The sequence below is a fragment of the Morchella importuna genome, assembly GCF_003444635.1.
Source record: "Morchella importuna strain M04M26 chromosome Unknown Morimp01GS012, whole genome shotgun sequence".
Taxonomy (NCBI): Eukaryota; Fungi; Ascomycota; class Pezizomycetes; order Pezizales; family Morchellaceae; genus Morchella; species Morchella importuna.
This window is the reverse complement of record NW_025763409.1, coordinates 1087620-1109030: the sequence shown is the minus strand read 5'-3', so window position 1 is coordinate 1109030 and position 21411 is coordinate 1087620. Positions and strand designations below refer to the sequence as shown.

Genomic DNA, 21411 nt, shown 5'->3' with positions numbered 1-21411 from the left:
TTTTTGATACTGCAGCTCCAGTCTGGTATGGTCAGATACTACAGGCAATTTTTTTCTCTTTCCAGTTTTAAACTCCTGGACATGAGGACATCAGCTATGGCTCTTACTTGCTATAACAATGGTCGATGGTTAGCCTACCTACCAGGAAACGGATTGCGGTCACCAGGACGAACAATCTAAGCCTTTGAACGTGTCCTTTGTGATATTTTCTCCGCACCGCCTGCACCGGTTTCAAGTTTTGCTGCCTCCTCTTTTTTCCTCGCTTCGATTTCGGATTTCTTGGGGCGACCTGGTCCACGCTTCTTTGGTGCAGGAGACTTCTCGGCGTCACCTGAGTCGGCTTCTTCGGGCTTCTTTGAATCTCCGTTGCCGTTCTTTTCCTTGGCGTTTTCGTCGTCGAGTTTGGGCTTCTTAGCTTCCTTACCGGTCTCTTTCTCGGCCTCCAGTTGCTCTTCAGCCGGTGATTTGCCATCACCATCAACGTCGGCCCCTGAGCGGTCTCGCTTCTCGCCAGCCTCGGCTTCCTTCTTTTCGGCTGCCGCTTCTTTCGCTTCTTTCGCTTCTTTCGCCTCTTTAGTCTCTTTAGTCTCTTTAGTCTCTCTCGCTTCTTTCGCTTCTTTAGCGGCCGTCTTTTTGTCTTTCTTCTCGGCAGGAGCTGCAGACGACTCCTTGGTGAGCTCGCTTGCACGCTTGACAACGTCGTTGCCTTCACGCTCTACATGCACTACAGGGTTGTCAGGGTCAGCGTTCTTGTGCACTCGTTTACCCTTCGATATGATCTCGAGGGAGCCGTGGTTCTTGATCTCGGCAACGGTCCCAGAAGGATGACCAGAGCCCCAATTCCAGGTGACTGGATTCGGGGGGGCTTTATGAGCGCCAATCCCTCTATTTTGCGAGTAAATTTATGGAAATATCAGAGGGGTCCTACCTTCATCGCCCTTTTTGATGCTCTTATCAGTCATTTTGGAGTATGGAGGGATTTTTGTTTTTGTATGTGAGAGGTGAGGTTGGTTGAGTATTTTACGTTTGAGTAATACAAATAAGTAGATGGGAGCTCAATGAGAACTGAAATACGATGGAAAAATTGCTAGGCGTTTGGATTGGAAGAAGGAGGAAGAAGGTATAAAAGTGTGATGGAAAGGAGAGCGAGGAATGGCTCTCTTAAATAAATTCAGGACAACGTGCAATAGACTATCTAAGCAATGACGGAATAAGACGCGCAATAATCAATTTTGGGGGAAGGACGGGGGGAACCATAAAGTTGGCTGATGCATTTTCGTTCAACTTCGGCCGCCGCCTTCCATAGCAGCATCCATACCCTCCCAGGGGAGAGAACGAGGCAAGGCCAGGTACATACCTCCATTCTAATGGATCAGCAAAAATACCCCAACAAAGTAACCTCATATAATATTCAATTGTTGTACACCCGCCCCCTCCATTTTGTGAAAGCAGGTAAAATGGAGAGACAGACCCCCCCCCCCCTCCCCCTTGAATACATGTACTTATTTGATACAGGTAGTACCGGAAGACGGGGAAATTTACTTATGGGGGCGTACTTTATGTAGTATGTAATGTAATGTACAAGTATCTTAGGTGCGAGGCAAGGCAGGTGCGGTTACCTACATTTGGCGCAAAGCAAAAAAAAAAAAAAAAAATAGCGGCTGCAAACCAGACTGTGGGGATGAATATCAATGGGGGTACGACGAATGGGATAATGTGCGACACAATTAGTAGTATGGCTGCATCCAGAAAGAGCTGAACTTTCATTCAGTGGTGGGAGCTTCTATAAAACGGCAAAATTAACACGGGGCCAAGATAAGAGGTGATTGGCTGTATTGGGTTATAATACATTGAATGTTTCTACCGACTTCTATGAGATTGAGAGGGGAAATTAGTGGGAGAGGTTTCAATAATTAGTAGCAATTAGGTGTTTATGCTTCACGAGAAATTAGACGGCAGTTGGCAGGTCAAAGTAGGCCAATTTTCTAAAAGCGCAAGGAGCAATAAGCATGGTTGTGGTAACCGATCCTTGATCGATCCATGAGGCTGTTAATGGGAGAACATACATTTCGTGCATCAGATTCTCTACTTCCCGGTTAGAAACTCTGTGACGCAGGAGACTTGATTTGAAGAAACCAGAACACGGGACTGGTATAGGGTATAGGGTATGGGGCTTAGGGTTTCTAGCGGATCTCCGCGGTTCCATAAAGCACGAGGCCGTAGTGCAGAAAATTATTTTATATTGTAGTTGGAGACAGATTTCTTTGGGTACGCATCAGCAGACAATTTCTTTCAACGTGTTGTATGTTGAGAGAGCGAGTTAATTGTTTTCAGATGAGATATCAAATAACTTCCACCCCTAACCCTCACCTCGCCTAGCTGTTTAGGGACGAGAGGAGGAAATCAAGGTTATCCCCAGGATCTCTTGGCACCTGCGTTTGCGCAATGCGCATAAATCACACCCAGGGTTCCAAGATTCCGGGGACATTCCACTGTGTCCGTGCCCATTAATTGATCTTGATCCATTTTGGAGGAGAACGAAACTGCCTCAATTAACACCTATCAGTAAGCTCTGGAGCTCGGGGGTGCCTAATATACATAACTTTCCAGCGACCCCCATCTTGGCGATGCTTATTGTGATCGGGGCTGGTCCGGGGGTTGAACCCAGTTCGGTGCACGAGGCTCTTTCGACATGTTGTTTAAAGCTAAAGACTTGATACCATGTACCATTCTGCCAACACCATCTCTCCAAACTTAGAGTATGGAAGCGAGGTCACCAATAGCAGCTGTGTGGGAAACGGGGCGCTGGGGCTGTTCTTGGAGTAGCCATCGACAGTGTAGGTGCATGTAGCATAACGCATTTGTAGTTACATGTATGTATGTGTGTATCTTATGGGTGCATAAGTGATGCATGCCGTACTGTGGAGAGAGCTCTGTTCTTCAGAGATACTAGGCATTAGGCCGTGGATACCAAACATGCCTCCGCCAAAGTCTGTGGTTAGTCGTCCCTTACAGTAGAGAGATTGAGAGTAGAGTCGCATGCACCTATACAGCCTTCTGAGGCATTGAGTTGGTTTCATCTGTATCGATAGTTGCGCAATACCGGTTTCACCCCACTACATACATGTAGTACATCCTGTACATACGCAAAGTACATGTACATACCACTACAATGATCAATTAGACCTTTGAAACTGTAGAATTCAAACTTTTACATCTTGGAAACAGCAATCGAGATATCGGTGCTATCTATCGGGGATGTTCAATCAAAATAGCTTTTTACTGAAGGACAGACAAGGTCACCCGCCACCTGTCCTTCCTCCATCCATCCCTCTCTTCCAATATTCATCCCTCTTCAGCTTTTTGATCTCACACCCTCCTCAAGCCCACACTGCTTTGCTGTACAAAAAAAGAGCATACATACTGTATGTAGATTAGACACATACATGATATCGTAGAGCTGTTTCAATGGATGCCAACCAAAGTGGCGGGGTCAGACGGCCGTAAGTTACGTAACCAGAATGTACATTACATTCAGTATTACAACGTCGGAGAGAGTGAACCCTAGCCACAGATTAGTCCATTAGCAGCGCACCGTAAGCCAGGCAGATGTTGGTTGCGTGTGTGCACAGTGCAACAGCCCCGGTCACCCCTTCTCCAGCCCCAAGAGAACACTCAGAAAGAGTAGTCCTCCCCCATTATCGTCAATCCGTCCAGATCCTCTTTAGAACACCACCTCCACCACCTCCACCACCACCTCTACCTCCCCCCCTTTTCATCTCCATTACACCTCCATCTTCTCAATCTGATTCCTCATTCACCAAACATTTTGTCAGCATCGTCGGTCTTCATCGGTCGGTGCTCTCGCTAATTTCATTTTTCGAACCCTCTATCCGGGTTTCGCCTTTTTGGCATTCTATTCTTACTGTCCGTGCTCATCCCATCAATCAATCTGTTGCTTCCCACATCTATCTATCTATATTTTCTTTATTGCTGTAGAGGCTCTGTTAAGGGCCTCTTTCAAACTTCATCTTTTCATACCATATCATTGGGTATTATATTCTGACTAAGGTTATTACAGTCTCACACATGTCTGAAGTTCATTCACGCATCGCCTATACCCCTCGTGGTGGTGGTAGGGGTGCTAGTCGGGGCGGCCGTAGCGGTTCTGCTGGAACCCGGGGCGGATTAGCCCGTTCAGCCCGTAACTTAAATGGCGACACCAATACGCCTTACAGCAACGAAGATGAAGGTCAATTGAAGACTAAATACCCCAAAGAACTGTTACAACTGGAAGAGATGTTCGGTGACCGGGCCCCTGAAGATCTCATCTCCCTTCTAGAAGAATGCAATGGTGATCTTCAAACTGCAGCAGATAGGCTAGCTGAGGGTCCGTTCTCCTATCTTCAAGCTCTTCTTTTACATGTCCACTATCTTCCTGCTGCTTTGCGGCTCCTGTTGTGTAACTTTGTGTAGCAGCTTAGCTAAAATATACATTTATGCTTGTTCAGGTCAGGCCCCTCAGTGGGAGGTACAGAAGGGCCATAAAGCTCGTCCTGGCCCCAAGCCTAAGGTTTACGACCGCGCATCAACTGGAGCTGCCACTGATTCTGGTCGTGGTCCTCGTGTGTCGAGGGGCAGCTCCGAAGCTGGCCGCGGTCGTGGCCGAGTAACAGGGCCGGAGACCCGCAATCACTCAAGCCGTGCACGCCCCGGACCCCCCCCTCCAAACGGTGTCGCGCAACCAAAAGACTTGAGCGAAGAACCTGCCGTTAGGGAGACTGTTTTGATAACTGAAGCTGAGAGCGCAGGGGAAAAGAAGAAGCTCAATTCCAGTGTAACTTCACCTCCAACAACCACTAAAGGTGCCACGTGGGCCAGCCTTTTCGAGCCTGCTCCTCCTACTCCTGCACCGGTACCGAAAAGGACTCCCAAACCAGTTTCTCTTCCACCTGCGCCTACTCCTGCGCCTGAAACAAAAGCTCCAGAACCAAAAGTGTCCGAATCTAATGTCGAAGAAGAGCCCACAACTGAGCCGCTTGCCGAACCTTCTGCGCCTCAGGTCGAAGTTACAGTTATCACTCCCGTCGCAGAGCCAGAGCCAGAGCCTGAAGTAAAACCCGAGGCTCCCTCGGTGGTCCCCGCAGTTCCGCCAATTCCAGTAACCTTAGTAACGCCAGCAGTTCCAGTAGCCCCTGCAGTTCCAGCTACACCAGCAGCTTCAGAAAGCCCAACGGCTCCCACAGCTCCCGTAGCTTCCACAGCTTCAGCTTCCACTGCTCCCGCGGCTCCTGTAGCTCCGGCAGCTCCGGCAGCTCCAGAAACACCAGTAGTTCCAGAAACCCTCGGGGTTATTGAGACTGTCTCCTCCCCCCAGCCTCAACAGCCACTTACAGAAGTCAATTTGGAAAAAATTGAGGATGTTGCCCCACCTGCTCCAACAGGTACCCAGGCAAGCACAATCGCATCACCTGCACCTACTCCTAGTGCAATCGGTGCCAGCATTGCACCCCCACCTACCCAGCCCGTAGCAACAACACCTAGAACTGCGTATGCCATGGCTATACCGAAAAACACCCCAAGATCAAAGTTCCGGACCTTAACACAACAGGAACCTGTCATTATGCCTAGTCCTATAACTCATAACGCAGTAGAGCACCCAACCCTTCAATTCGGAAGTATGGGTCTTGGTGATGAAGATGGTGATGAAGCCGAGCCAGTCGAGACTGTGTCGCAACCTGCGCAGCCGTTGCAAATTGCTCAGCCAATTTCTGCACTTCCTCCGACTGGCCCTGCCCAGGCTCCAGTCTCTCAGCCACCCGTTACGGATGCACTTCCAACCCCTCGGCAGGCCCCTGGACTGCCTGTGCACCCCCAGGTTGCCCCTCAGCAACCTACCTCGCAGCCGCCTCTTGCTCCCCAGAGCATGACACAACAGCACCAGCACCTAAACCAGCACATGCCAAACCAATACAATCGCTACGAAATCCCTAATACCCAACAACAGCCCCAAACCAAGCCATTCGACACTTTTGGACCATCCGCACAACAGCAACCAGCACCCCAACCTCAAAACCAACCCCAACAATCACAGGTGCAACCACCTCACAGTCAACCTCAAACATACACTGGCTATGCTCACTCCCAATTGCAACCTCATCAACAGCCTTCGCATATTGGTGTAGGTGTCTCAACAACCCCAGACCAACACCAGTACAATAACTACTACGATCGCACCCAGCCTCCTGGATTTGGAAATCTTTATAACTCAACTTACATGCAGCAAGGTCAGTCTCAGCAAGATGCTGGCGCAAACCAACAACGTGCTTCAAGTGGTCTTGGTGGTGCTGGTGAAGCTCTTGGTCAAGTTCCCACCTCAGCGCCTGTGTCCGGTCAGGTACAGCAACCCACTTCAAGATACGGCGCGCAGACCGGGGATCAATCTAGTGGGCACGGAACTCCAAGCCCAGCAATCACTGCTGCTCAACAGACATCTCAGCCCCACCAGCCAGGTCTAGCTCAATATCCTGGAGGAATGCCGTCGTACGGATACCAGCAGCACCCCTACTACAGTCAATTTATGCATCAGGTATGAATGTCTTTATTAGAAATAATCCAACAACACTGACTTAGAGATGTTGCAGAGTTATTACAACCACCCCAATCCTTTCGGAAAGCACCAGGGAATGTATGGATATCCTCAGGCCTATATGTCTCCTCAATACTCAGATCATTCCTCGAGCCCAGCGGGTCTTGGTGGGTTTGGTACACCTTCGACCCAGGGTCGTGAAAGTGTTGGACTTGGCGATTACGGTCGCATGAATGCAACTGCATCGCAGCAACAGCAGCAACAGCAGTCACTTCCACAGCACTCATCAGCCGGTGCCTATGGTAATAGCAACGCCATACCAAACTTTCTGGGCAGTCGTGGTTTGCCTGAGCAGCAGCAACTTGGCAGCGGCGTTGGTCAACAAGTTACCCAGCAAGCCCAAAACGATGATTCTATGAAGTTTGGTGAAAACAAACCCCCGACTGGCCCCTCATCCACCCCGTCGATCCAAGGACAGCCTGGAAGACCGGGATCAGCTACCAGTGGCGCAAATATGGGGCCACAGCACGGAGCACAGACCCCAGGAAGCATGTATGGTACACATTTGAACCATAACTTGCACCAAGCCCAGCAGAGCCAGTATGGCGTTGGGCAGGGCCAGACTGCTACAAACCAGTATTCCATGTATGGGTACCCCCATTACGGACAGTCTACTCAGAGGCACAACAACGCCGGTTGGGGTGCTGGGTATGGTCACTAGGTATTCTGTACGAAGTGATTAGCAGTTGTTTTTTTTCACGAAATGACGAGCATGATGCGAAAATGATGATGTATCATGGGGTAATCTCTCTCTACCTTCAGTGATGTAGGCCGAGCTGTGATGGGTCTCTTCTGTTTTTTTCACTTCTTTGTTATATCGTCAACTATTTCTTTTTAGTTTCTTGGTCATCTTTGGTTTGGTTTGGTATTCGTTTTTCCAGCTAGGGGGCAGTTAGGGGTAGTTATGCATTATTACCTTTCTTTCTTGTGGATCTTTTTTTCTTTCGTTACCGAGGGGTTATTACCTTTTGTATTCGCATCTCTTTTTCAATTTTTCCTTTCAACTACGTTGCTTCTTCTGATGGAATGGTATGACTCGATCTACCCATTCATATTGTCAATCGGTTCTTCATACTATTTCTGGGTTGGGCGGCACAAAAAATTCAAATCAATAAGGGCTGGGGGGGTCTGCGGGTTTTTTCTGCTTTCAATTCTTCTTTGGGTGCGCCGAGGTTGTCTTTTGCGTTCCCGTACTTTCAAAAAGGAAAAAATGGAGTTGCCTGTTTATTTCTCCTTCCTTTGCAGCATTCTTGATTAGATCTTACATCTTCGTGATAGATGAACGAGTGCCGAATAAGCATCGCGATGCTCATTTGGCAGTAAATACATGTATTTCTGGTATTCCGAGTACATACAGCGTAAATTTGTGTTTTTGTCTCAGATCATGCTCACATGATATACATGTGTGGGAGGGTTTAAAACGAATGATAACACATAATGCGAGATATTATTCCTTTGACCAAATTTAAATGGTAGAAATTCCTTTTTATTAGTTTGACCCTTGGGCCTTGGGATACTTGTAACTACATGTAGGGACCCACCAAAGAAGTATTAGAACTGTGAAAACCGGTAATCACGATAGATCATACCGAATAAGTATAAGAATTCGTAGTGCCCTCTAAAACACAGAACATTGCGCTATTTCCTAATGAAAACTAATCCGGGAGTCGTTTGAACGATAGGAGACGGTTCGTTTTATGAATGTTAAACTCTTTCTCTCTCTCTCTTTGGATCGTGGTAGTGTCAATTTAGATCATAGAATTATGTTATTCCACGTCATGTGTTATTTTACATCAGGCGTTTCGAAAGTTGCATCATTGTAGTAGACCCCTAGGCCTTTCGGCATATCAATACGTATGTGTTAAGAAAGAAATTTGGTCATACTAGAATACTTCAGAGGTATATGTCCGTATGGTATATAACTGAGGTTCCAAATGTCTATATTAAAATCATGGGACGCTGTATATAAGAGGAGGTGAGTGAGAATTGGTGCAAATGTGACCATGGTGGGGCAAGCAACAGCAACAGAAGTCGCGTGCCAGTAGCGCTACACAACCACGTAAATAGGCAAAATTTGATACGAGCACCTATTTCAAAGTCTATTTCTGGAGCACAGGATGGAGAAATGATCAGCTCCCCTCCGTCATTTGGTAAAATTGTACATGGGCGGCGAAATGGGCAGACAAAACTACAAATAAGCTGTGCTGTCACCGGGAACAGATTGTTGAGTAATCCAGTCGACAAAGGAGGTCAACATCGATAGTCATCAATTTAAGCTGCTATGTAGAGTAAGACGTCAAATTTCTTATGTTGGCCAACCTGGGATTGTCGTGTTTAAATACATGTAATCCCGAAGCATGGTTGAAACTGCCACATATGGCGGAGGAGTTTAAAGACGATGTCCTTTTGGCGAAAAGTTTTGTCCAGGGTTCAGAATACTAGGTAGGGTCTCTGCAAAACCTGGGAGAAAAGATATTTGCCCATGGGTCTTTCCTGCATGTTTACGACACCACACCTGCCCAACCAGGCGGAGATTTTTCGACCAAAGTGTTGCGGACGTCGTGTCTATTTGAGAACAAGCCTCCTGCTGTGGAGGGGGAGATCTGGAGGAGAGTGCACCGAGCTGAGCTGAGCGGTTGATTAGATTAAAGCTCTCGGATATGTTTAACCTTGTTCTTCTCCGGGATTTTCGGATTTGGGAAACGAAATGTTGCTCATATCAAGCAAGACCTAGGCCTAGGTGGGAGCTCAGATAACAGAGCATAAAAGTCATGGCAAGCCTCCCGTGGTGCGTAATCAGTTGCTAGCTGAAAATAACCATAATATTGTCCGAGGATACAACATAAACCATCCTGAATCACCGAGGAAGCAGAAAAAAGACCCGGTGGCTTTCTGAGCGGCCTTTTTATGTAACGTTTCCACAGTATATCTAGGAACGGTAGATCTGGTACGGTAATGTACATACATACTCACGGCGTACATCGATGTCGCGTACATCAATGTCCACCGTAAACGGTGCCGGTGGACCCTGACCGTTGCTTTCTGGAAGACTGGAGGTCCCCAACAGCACCTAACCGCATAAGGAAAACTTCCTTGAAGTAAGGCTACCGATGTGACAAAGGGCAGTTTCAACGTCCTTGCATCTCAACTCCTCTGCACTTTGTCCCTGAGCCTGTTTGCGAGATCCGTTGCCTCAGCGGATGGAAGAAAAGAGAGCTCTGAATATTTAAATATGACATAATGAGACCAATCCCTTCGAGAAGAGCTCTGGAGAACGTTTGATGAGCTGCCACAGGCCTGGAAGATCTCTTTCTGGTGTGGATGCCCAGGGATCCTCCCGATGGCCGACACAGCTGGTGTTTCCCAAAATAGTGGATCCGTGCAGGACAGGGGGTAGGGAGAGGTAGGGGTTTCCGGGTGGAAATCTTGAAAGGACCAAAAGGATGCCGTAATCCTTCTCTTGGGCTTGTTTCTCCAGGTTCTTGGACAGAGAGTGTGAGTGACAGACCTCTCTATCTAATCTCTGCCAATGGTTGGAGAAAGACTCTCGTCTTATCCCCTTTCTATTGTTTGTCACTCACAATTGAAAGGGAACCATTCTCTCCTTAACTCCCAATAGCTCCCATCAGCTTCCCGAATTAGCCGGCCTACCTACTGTTCTCCCCCCACTACCTTCCCTCTTTTCTTTTTTCCGAACTCTTGTGATCTTGGGAGCCACTGTAGCTTTGCGCGGGCTAGGAAAAAACATTCCTTGTTGAGAAAAGGGAAACCTTGAAGTGGGCGTCACACGACACGACGTACCCAGCTCCGAATTTTTTTGACAGGACATAGATAATAACCACACTGCAGGACTGTATTACTTTCGGCAGCCACCATCTCCGTCACAACTTGCGTTAAATATCTGCCCATCCTCTCCAAACTTGCACTTACACTCCCCCACAAATATCTAGGACCCTCAACATTCGTTTCCTTGTCTACGCCTCACTTAGCCTCCGTCTCAATTTTTTGAGACTCGTCGTTCGTTTTTTCGGTCATTCGTGACTACTGTGCACAATATGGGTACCTGTCTAGTCGATGGTGTTAATCACCTATTCCGGCGTGAAATGGACCAGAAGCTTTCGTTGTTCCTTAACATGGTTCAGTCTCCCTTCCGGCAGGAATTCAGTACAGACGCTTTCTTTGCGTCATTGGGATCGTCCTTGGGGATTTCAGCAGCAATACTATTAGCATGGTGTTTAGTCAGACCCTATAACTCTGTCGTTTACGCTCCAAAACTACGGAATGCCGATGAGAAGCACGCGCCGCCGCGGATAGAGAAAGGATACCTTGCGTGGCTTACGCCACTATTGAAATGCCATGAGGCGGATCTCCTACCGAAGCTCGGGCTTGATGCCATCGTCTTTCTAAGGTTCTTACGAATGTGCCGAAACATATTTTTTGTCTTGGCCATTCTTGGTTGTGCGGTCATGATTCCAGTCAACGTCAGCTGTAACCTAAAGAATTCGTGGACAGATGTAAATGGGACTTCGAGCTCGAGAAAGTGGTTTGTTCTTATGAGCCCTAACTACACTTGGGGTAATTGCATGTGGGCCCATGTCATCGTCGCTTGGGTCTTCAATTTTATCATTATGTACTTTCTATACACAAATTATGCCGCCATCACAACTATGCGCAAGAATTTCTTCGAGACTCCCGAGTACCAGGCGTCACTTCATTCGAGAACATTGATGGTATGCTCCACATTTAGCTAGTTATTAGTGAAACCAAGCTGACAATATAGTATTAGATCACGGATATCCCAAGCTCATATCGTTCCGATGATGGTCTTGGCAAAATAATTGGAACGCTCAGTGTTCCTCACCATGGTGACGAGAGATGTGCTATAGGGAGAAACGTCAAGGATCTTCCGGGCTTATCGACGAACATGGGAAAGCTGTCAGAAAGCTTGAAGGGTTTCTTGCAAAATACTTGAAGAATCCCGATAACCTCCCTGCAAGAAGACCTGTTTGTAAACCGCATAAAAACGATAAATCGGTCCCACAGGATTCGGATGTGGATGCTATCGAATATCTTGGTCAGAGGATCAAAGATTTGGAGAAGCACATTTATGCCATTCGAGATACAATCGACAAACGGGATGCTCTGCAATATGGGTTTGTGTCATTTCCAACCATCTCAAGAGCTCATATAGCTGCCAAGGCCAGTCGAGGGAAGCACCCTAAGGGTACTACTATCAAATTAGCCCCGAGGCCTAATGATATCATTTGGGATAACTTGACGTACGTGCTTGCCTTGAGCCCGTAATATAACAAATAGTAACTGATATATAATAGTCGCTCAAAGAGTGCAAGGCGTGGGAACAAGATGATTGGAAATTTCCTTTTCGTGATGCTTTCAATCCTCTTCGTAATACCCAATGCTCTTATTGCGGTGTTTCTGTCAAATCTTCACAACATTGCAGCTGTAAGAAATCCTTTTCGATGTGAGCGGACGTTCAACGATCCTAATACATAATAGATTTGGTTTGAGTTTTCGGTATATTTGAACCAACATTATAAAGCATTTGCTATAGTGTATGTAACCGCTTTCCTGATCTCCATTGGAGTTTTATGCTTACTGAAACGGAATTGTCCTAAATAGTCAGGGTTTCCTTGCACCGACTATTACATCAATTATCTATCTACTTCTTCCCATTGTTATGAGACGTATCTCAGCATGGCAGGGAGATGTCACGAAGGCTTCTCGTGAGCGCCATGTCACCAGCAAGCTGTACTTCTTCTTTGTGGTCAACAATTTGATCCTCTTCACCTTGTTCGGAGTGAGTCTTATTGTTCATTTTGAAATATGAAATAACTAATTTGATGGGGGCAGACTCTCTGGACCACCATTCAAACTTTGGTTACAATTTCGGATACTGCGGGGCTTACCTGGGACGCCGTCAAGAGTATTGGGATAGCAACGAAAATTGCTATCGCCATGTTCGATGTCTCGACATTCTGGATTACCTACCTTCTACAAAGAAATCTTGGCGCTATTTTGGATATCGCACAGCTAGTCTCATTAGTCTCGAAAAGTCTTTACAGGCGATTTGCATCCCCAACCCCACGGCAGATGATTGAGTGGACTGCTCCGCCTACATTCGAGTATGCAACATATTACAACTACTTCCTTTTCTATGCCACGATTGGCTTGGTATTCTCAACAATCCAGCCTATCGTCCTCCCGATTGCATTCATATACTTTTTGGTTGATAGCTTTCTCAAGAAATACTGTCTCATGTATATATTCGTTACCAAGATTGAGAGTGACGGGTCGTTTTGGAGATTACTCTTCAACAGGTTCTTGTTTGCAACTGGCTTTTTCAATATCGTGGTTGCTCTGGTGGTCTGGGTAAGTTTGCGATCCCTTCCGCGTTTGCTTATCCGCAACTAATGGTATGTAGGTACGATATACCTCCCAAGCAGCGTTTTGCGTACTTCCTTTGATTGCATTTTTGATTGGATTCAAGTTTTATTGCCGCAGAGTCTTTGATGTTCAAATTCGTTATCATACGAAGGGTACAGACCGGGAGAGTATGATCAGTGCAGGCAAATTCACACGCAAAGACAAACTAGACAAGCGATATGGCCATCCCGCACTTTGGCGCCCCTTGATTACACCAATGGTAGACGCCAAGGCGAAGCACGTTTTGAGCCAGGTTTACTACGGCAGAATCAACTCGGAGCAGCATAAATCAACCTATGGAGACGTCGGGTTGAGTCTCATGCAGCCAGGACAGGCAGGGAGAAGGCAACAAGACCCACTTGCTCACCAATTTGAGATGGTCGATGAGGCAGACATGGACTTTCAGAATTTTAAGCATCGCGCAGAATTCGCATCTGAGCACGGTGGAAGCAATGCATATGGGCCTAATTTTGATGCATACAGCGACGCTGGAACATTTACCCCACCACCTGGATTCCAGTCACCGGCAAGTTCCAGACCTGGTACCCCCACCGGAAGACCAAATCCTAGTCCCTTGTCATTATCCATGATAGGGTCGGACTACCAACAGGTTCCCAATCCTGCGCCTCCGAGTTTTCGTGCGCAGAAACGCTCCGAGAGCCCATATCTTGGCGACAGAGTCAGCATGATGAGTCCAGATGGAGGAGAATCCGCGGTGGATTGGAGCATACATGATGGTCGCAGCGAAACGGGCTCAGTTACACATCTCTTGAAGGACCAAGGGCAGCATCACTACGTACCTGGGTCATCTTCGAGACGAGGCCCTCAATACCCACAACAGCCTTATGATCATGAAGAATACAGGGGGGCTCCGAGGCGGTAAATGGATATATCCATTTTTATCGGCTGGGAGTTTTTAGATGAGATATTAGCATGTAGCATTGGCTTGCGTTAATTTTCCAATTTCGTAGGGCGACTAGCCCCAAATTGCCCCCAGTCTTGCTTTTTCCCCACAAGATTGCTAACATTCGGGGTGCTATTTTTCTTTTTTGGCTGGGGATTATTTTTGTTTGTTTTGTATAGAGTTTTCTGGGCCACTCGGGGTTTTTTTTTTCCTACTTCTTTTTCTTTTAGATTATTCTTGTATCATGGCTTTCTTTGTCTTGCTATATTCTTTGGGTAGGTGTTGCTTTTGGGGGATCTTTGATGCATTTGTAAACTATCACGAGCCATTGGTTTTCTTATAAATAATCGGGATCTGTGCTATATAATCTCCGATCTCGACCAATGTGCAATACCGCGAGTTGCGACAGTCGTTCATGGTCGCCCCACATCACCGTTAGACTATATCTCGCCCTCCAAAGGGCACATTCCAATTGGCCCGAGAGGCCAAATGTCAAAAAAGATATCGTACCTCAAGCTCTGCATATTGCAGAACCAGAAAGCGCACGTAGTAAACAGAGATTTTGAATGTCCTCGGAGGGAGTCGAACCCTCGACCTTCGGATGTCTGATTCTAAGAACCAGTCATAGTGCCATATGAGACCGACGCTTTAACCAACTAAGCCACGAAGACAGTGGCTAATTGATGCCTTGCGGTCTTTTTTTTTTATTATTTCTTAGTTGGCCGCTAGAATTATTGAGCTAGTGATGCTGCGGGGGGTGAACCTTGTCTAGTAGGGTGCTTAGATGGTCAAGTGCGTTAGTATGTAGTAGGTTTTGCAGCGGGAGATACTCGGTGGTGTATCTGTGTTCTGGTTGGTTGGCTCATTTCTATTGATCTGGTTGGCTTAGAGGCTGCCAAGACATTAGTAAGTACCCAGTACGGCACGCCAGGTACTGATGCGTCATGGTGTGTCACTCGGTGGTGTTTTTCACGTGGTGGTCAAACATTCTAAAGCTCGTGATCTCCCTATCAGCCCCCGGCGGTGCTGGTGGGATAGTAGGTCTCGATAGATGCATGGGGATCTGTAATAGACGTAAAGTACAGTCGCAGTCGCACCATTACCGCGCCCGCATGCCTGGCCTGGAGAGCGCCGTGGAACACTACCGCGCGAGGCCGGCCAGTCGCCGTTTTTCTTGGAACAAATGAAGCTAGGCCTTCTAAGATTAGGAGGAGTATGTCATAATTCCTCGACCTAGTTCTTTCTGCAAGAATTGCCAAGGGAAGCGGCGAGTGAGTGGTCACGGCGACTAGCTGGCCGGCTTCACGTGGTACTATACCTACTATTCGATTCAGAAACTTGCCAAGATTAAGCTGCTTAAAGCACCAGGGCTGACTGGAGTTTGAGGGAAAGGTAGAGTTAGGTAAAGGTTGCGATCAGAAGAGTGGACCCTGTCCCGCTGGTGAGGGAAGGGGTGGTGGTGGGGGGTTATGACTTGCAACCAAGATCGAATCGACTTGGTGTAAACAGCTCATTTTCAATTCTGCCTACTAGACCTATGGAGGCGGGGAGCGCCGATAAGATAGTCCGGTGGAATTCAGGCCATGGGCGATACTAAGGCATCATCCTGGAGTACTAAGTAGTACCTGAGATCAGTAGAGTACATACATGTAGTTTGCTCCCCTTAATGTAGGGTATGACCGACACAGTGTCAACCTGATGATCATGATGTTCGAGCTTGATTTTCAACCGCAGCAGCAAAAGAGAGGATCAAACAGCCAATCAGTCAGTCACGTTACGTAACCACCAGCCATCTCTCTAGACCAAGGATTTTAACGTGACTGAGAGATCAAGGCATTTGACCAATTGAAACACCGAAATCCCTTTCTTCACTGAGCTAGGTGAAAATTCTTGGCGAAGACGCGCGAGTACACTATTCCTGAGCTAAAGACAGTAAACTGTTGATTACTTATCGACGATGATGCTGCGCTGGTGACTCTTGCAATTGAAAAACATAAACCCAAACCCCGTCATGAGAACATTCCCAGCCACAACCCCCGCCTATATGATCTCCCCTCGGACCTTCCACCGCCCTTCCATACCCCTTCCACTGGCCAATCCCAACGTCATACCCTGTCAATCTGCCTCACGACCCAACTATGTATGTATATAACCCCTACCCTACCTAGAGTACCCTAGGTGATATTTACCCTGTCCACCACAGCTATCGATCTGGCTGGTGACACAGGCAACCACCCATCCTCGTGTGTAACCAAACTGCCAAGGCAGACAGACAACGACATGCACATAACTCGATGGTTACGTTACACACGAGGCAGACAGCTAGACGACAAAGACACAGAGAGGGAGAAACTCTAAATTTATTTTCCGCGGGTGGGAACTGGGATCGTCGTACAGAGGATGCATGGCCGGGGAATCAGCCTTGGTTGTGCACAGAAAGTAGGTTTACTCTAGTTGAACAGGCAGGAAGGCAGGGCATATTGGCATTAGTATGGTTACTTTACTTTACCTACCCTACTAACCTTACTACCGGCGATTGGGATGGTGAGTGGTGAGTGGTATGATGAAAATACGAGAAACACACACGTGAACGACCACCTATTGCAATGCAGAGCGTCCATCATACCTGGTCTGGGGGTACGTAACTTGCTTTGCTATCTATCCTGCGTGAGAGAGAGGGAGAGCAGAGATAAATACCGGCCTGGATCGCTCTTTTTCTGTTATCCGATCAAATCATCATTCACTCAAGAAATACGAGTCATCCCATTATCTCAAGACACTTAAGAAAACTCAAGTCATAAATAATCCTCTTATACCAACACCACCTACTACGATACGAGCTGATATCCTGACATCCGTCTACAATCAATAATTCATACCTTTATACCTACCTACCTACCCACCCACCCATAAACACAACCACAATGTGTTTCGGCAGCAAGCCCAAGCCCTCAAAACACACGAGGTCTCTCGGTCCCCGGAAGCCCAAGGCCAGCGGGGGCTACAGCGGGGGTTACGGTGGTGCCGCTAGTGGTTTTAGTAGCGAGCATAACGGTGGTCATGATAGTGGGGGTGGCGGCGGCGGCGGATGCGGCGGAGGAGGTGGTAGTGGTGGTGGAGGAGGTGGTGGGTGCGGTGGAGGTGGAGGTGGGTGTTAAAGACCCCCGACGGAATCAGCATTGGAGGTTGAGATATGGTACTTTGGGAGCGTTTCTTTTGTTGGGATGTCATGCGGGGATTCTGTTGATTCTTTCCTTTCCTTTTATTCTCTTTAGTAGACGTTGTTTGTAGCAAGCATGGGGTTTCGTTTGTTAATAGGTAGACCAATACGTATTCTACAATTCAGTTATTACAGTAAAGTGAATACTCATCGGTTCAACTGCTCCCCCCTTACGCATCAAACTGTGACTACATGTCCCTCGGGACATTCACCAGTTGTCAAAACACTTTTATTTTCTTATCTATTTCCGATGGTATACACAATTTAACAGGGCGCCCCAGCCCTCTACGCCGCAGAGTTGATGATATCCACAACTGCACACACACCCCGTTAGCTACCAAACCCCACCCAACTCTCTTCCAGGGAACACTCACAGGCCGGCTTCAAGCTAGCACCACCAACCAAGAACCCGTCAACATCCGGCTGCTGTGCCAGCTCCTTCGAGTTCTTGTCGGTAACACTACCACCATACAAGATCCTCGTCTCCTCCGCCGCCTTCTCCGACACATTCTCCTTGAGCCAAGCCCGGATGGCCGCGTGCACCTCCTGGGCCTGCGCAGTGGTCGCAACCTTCCCGGTGCCAATGGCCCACACGGGCTCGTAGGCGACCACAATCTTGCTCCAATCGCTTACCTCCTCTGCGACGGCCGCAAGCTGCGAGGTCACGACATCGATGGTGACGCCGGCCTCACGTTGCTATTCCTCGCCGCGCCCCGCCATGTCAGCAAACGCCCGCTCCGACCCGAACAAGAAGCAGCAGAAGAAGAAGAAACAAACCTCCAAGCTCTCGCCAATGCACAGAATGACGCTCAGGCCCTGCGCAAGCGCAGCCTTGGTCTTTGAGGCGATGAACTTGTCGCTCTCGCCGAGGAGCGCGCGGCGCTCAGAGTGGCCGATGAGCACCCAGTGTATGCCGGCGTCCTTGAGCTGCTCGGCGCTGATCTCGCCGGTGTAGGCGCCGTTGCCCTTGTCGAAGATGTTCTGGGCGGCGATGGCGATGTCCTTGCGGGTGATCTCATTGGCGAGGAGGAGGTAGATGGCGGGCGGAGCGATTGCGACCTCTGTATGGTGCACCCGGGGAGGTTAGTATTGTATTGATATGATGTGGGATTGAGTTCGAAGGGAGGGGGAGAACGGACCAACGTTGGGGTTGAGTTTGGCATTGTTGAGGTGCTCGATAATGGACTTGATGGAGGCGACTGTGCCGTTGGACTTGAAGTTTCCGCCTACGAAGAATTTGCGTGCCTATTTTTGTTTTTTTTGCATATTAGAATTCTAGGTTTTTGATCGTGATATTAGAACAGCATAAGTAGGGCACCAACACACCATGTTGATATGTGATATGAGGAATGTGCTGGAGTTTTCGTGATCGTTGTAGTGTTTGCAGGATGGTGCCGTCTTTAAAAGTTTGGTGGGGTGACCGCGGGGGTGGTGGAGGAGGGACCACCGATAAATACATGTGCTCACACCACCAGATGGCATCATTATTATTGTTCACGAAAACAATTCGTATTAATCGGCCGGCAGCCTGTAGAGATCACCACCGACCTTTTCTAAGAGGAGGAGCTCTTCCCGGCAGGAAGACAACTGTAAAAAGAAGAAAAATATCTCGCAATAAGGCGTTGACCGGGTACTGGACCCGGGAAGTATCGCCAAGATCGGGTTCAATACCGAAAGCGAATGTATCCGAATATGAGCCGAATTCGAGCCGAGTTGAAGTTTATGTGTAACTGGTGAGAGGATGTTCGACTTGTCTGTGCTAAATTGCCAATTTCTGGGTCGGACAATATCGGAGTGGCTTCATGGGCTGTCACTCGCACCGGGGTGCTAGGTAGTCCAGAATAATGGTCCGCATCAGACCATCCGGGTACATGAAATATCCATTGTACCATATCCGAAGCTGATTTTCCTCGGAATTTCACAACTATGACTTGGTTTGTTTCGACATCGGCCCAAATTTAGTAACTTAATACAAAATCTACTAATTGTTGGTATGTGTTGCAATTGATGAAACTTCTCTAAGCTTAGCAACTCGTTTATAGACTGGGTAGTTTGGAGATACCCACTCCATCTTTAGTTTCGCTAATAACTTATAAAAGGCCTATTATATAACCTTCATTGATTTCATGTCTATATATATATGACTGCCTGCGTTCGGTATTACGGCCGGGGGAAGGCATCACTTGCCTAACTTTCCATTTATCAATGACGCCAGGCTCATATATAGGAAAGTTAGGAATTACCCCAAATCTCTCCCTATTCGAGAACAAAGGTTGGAATATAGTCGACACTGGTTAGTGTGATACCGTGTATATTGATGCTCTTGTTATGAGGCCCAAGGGTAGTAATCGGTGGTTCTGAAGTGCTGCTATATCTGTCACTCCTGTTAATTCCTATAGTGTGATGCTCGCCTTACAGGGGCACAGAATTTCCATCCCGGCCGTATCCTTATATATATATCTCGAGTTCATTGTAACAGGGCATCATATGAATTGACGAACCGTGTGATTCCAAGACCTTGAAGCAAATGGCTATAGGTAACGGTAAGAGAAGGGAAAATACTACTTTATAAGTAAGGGAATAACTAAGATAATAGATACTAAACAATAGGACAAAGTGCGCACCATAATACCACGTATTAAATCTCCAAGGAAATTACAGGTACGATGTGGTCAGATCCTGTAAGATAAACTATCATCACTGCAATACCTTATCATTTGACACCCCAAAACTCTTCTCATCCCCCCTCCACAGTTTCTAAAGATTTCAACAATACCTCAAAGCGTTAAAGAAAAACTCGAGCTTCCCGCTGATATCGGGCTAGCCAACCTAAATCTCAAGCGCCGAGACAGGATAATCATTGACCCCAGTAGCCAGTTCACTCAATGTCGTGATATCCAGTTTTCTCTAGGTCGCTATCTATCTACTGTAAGGGCAAAGGAAAAACACTATTTTTTCTACTTTGTCGACTGGCACATTTCCCCGCCATCTCTATCGATTGGCCACAGAGAAGGCTCAGTGAATCGACTCCATATGAGGAGGCTACTCTGCGAAGCCGAAAACCGAACCTACGCCCCTTTACACGCTCTAGGGGCATCAATCAGGAAGCATGAATGAACATCCCGTACCTAAGGCGGGGAAAGTCACTTGTATTCATCCACTACTGACAGCTGCCAGTAAGAGGGCCGGGAATGGGCCTAGGTTAACACCGAAACGGAACAGGCTCCCGCATGGTAAATTAATGGAAGCAAGGGTTGGTGGGGTGTGGGGGAGAGAGGGAGACAAAAAGTTCCCTATACGTCTTCGAATTCACAAATATCAAATTTGCAATTGGTCTCGATTTGGAGGGTCCAACAGCGGAATATCCTACCTTTCAGTGGCCAATCGAACAAAAGAAAAGAAAGAGCTGGAGCACTACATCCTTATTATAACCCACCCCGCTACAATTTGGTCGTATTTGCGCGTTGATTAAATGGTCGGGATATTTACTAATGGTATGGTATTAATGAATTTAAAAAAAAAGAAAAAAAAAACTAAGGGTATGGTTGCGAACCTAACTTAGTATACCGAGTGATCTCTCATGACGCACATCGCCATACCTCTTCTCCCCACCAACCCCGCGGGAAATTACTATATATAGTCAGATACGACACTACCACACGCCTGGGCGAACAACCAACGCTTCTACGTTCAGTCCGGAGAGATAAAAAAGCAATTGCTATTGGTCTTTTATAGTTTCGTCCGCCCTGTTCACGTTAAGCTTCCGTAATATACATTGTTAGGACTTAAGCGTGGATCATGAACTATTACTCCCGTTTCATATAGCCCGAGAGCCCTCACAGCTCTAGAAGAACCCAAGTAAAATAGCAACGTCCCAAATCTCATTAAAATACCACACCCACTACTCTACTCTCCTCCTCACATATTCTCACTCACTCATGAACATACATAGCGTCTCAACCATGAACTTTTAATGCCGCACCACGCCCGGGCTTACAATATATTTTCCACACGCTCTCACACACAACACACGCACATACTCAAACACTTCCATTCAACCCCAAGCACACGCACACACGCACACGCTACAATGCACAACCACAAGTCCCTCTTCCTGCCATAGCAAGAGAAAAATCCATATCATCACAGGTAAAGTAAAAGAATTTAAAAAAAAGAACTTATAAAAAAGCCACT

General features: G+C 47.3%; 5 protein-coding genes across 5 annotated transcripts; 3 read left to right on the top strand and 2 right to left on the bottom strand.

Annotated features, from left to right (window-relative positions):
* Window positions 1–176: 176 nt before the first annotated feature.
* On the bottom strand, window positions 177–962 carry LAJ45_04927 (uncharacterized protein; the record flags this gene model as incomplete). Its single annotated transcript, XM_046114503.1, has 2 exons — window positions 177–724; window positions 929–962. The coding sequence occupies 2 exons, from the start codon at window positions 960–962 to the stop codon at window positions 177–179; spliced, it is 582 nt and encodes a 193-aa protein (XP_045972529.1).
* A 2506-nt stretch (window positions 963–3468) lies between these two features.
* LAJ45_04926 (uncharacterized protein) lies at window positions 3469–7310 on the top strand (the record flags this gene model as incomplete). Its single annotated transcript, XM_046114502.1, has 5 exons — window positions 3469–3492; window positions 3837–3927; window positions 4082–4390; window positions 4512–6589; window positions 6645–7310. The coding sequence occupies 5 exons, from the start codon at window positions 3469–3471 to the stop codon at window positions 7308–7310; spliced, it is 3168 nt and encodes a 1055-aa protein (XP_045972528.1).
* A 3394-nt stretch (window positions 7311–10704) lies between these two features.
* Window positions 10705–13976, top strand: LAJ45_04925 (uncharacterized protein; the record flags this gene model as incomplete). The annotated part of the gene is made up of 8 exons (XM_046114501.1): window positions 10705–11379; window positions 11436–11472; window positions 11550–11928; window positions 11983–12112; window positions 12167–12222; window positions 12290–12467; window positions 12521–13039; window positions 13092–13976. 8 exons carry the CDS (start codon window positions 10705–10707, stop codon window positions 13974–13976), a joined length of 2859 nt encoding a protein of 952 aa, XP_045972527.1.
* Window positions 13977–16921: 2945 nt separating this feature from the next.
* On the top strand, window positions 16922–17155 carry LAJ45_04924 (uncharacterized protein; the record flags this gene model as incomplete). Its single annotated transcript, XM_046114500.1, has 1 exon — window positions 16922–17155. One exon carries the CDS (start codon window positions 16922–16924, stop codon window positions 17153–17155), a length of 234 nt encoding a protein of 77 aa, XP_045972526.1.
* Window positions 17156–17502: 347 nt separating this feature from the next.
* Window positions 17503–18546, bottom strand: LAJ45_04923 (uncharacterized protein; the record flags this gene model as incomplete). Its single annotated transcript, XM_046114499.1, has 5 exons — window positions 17503–17531; window positions 17592–17913; window positions 17995–18278; window positions 18357–18462; window positions 18544–18546. 5 exons carry the CDS (start codon window positions 18544–18546, stop codon window positions 17503–17505), a joined length of 744 nt encoding a protein of 247 aa, XP_045972525.1.
* Between the last annotated feature and the right edge of the window lie 2865 nt (window positions 18547–21411).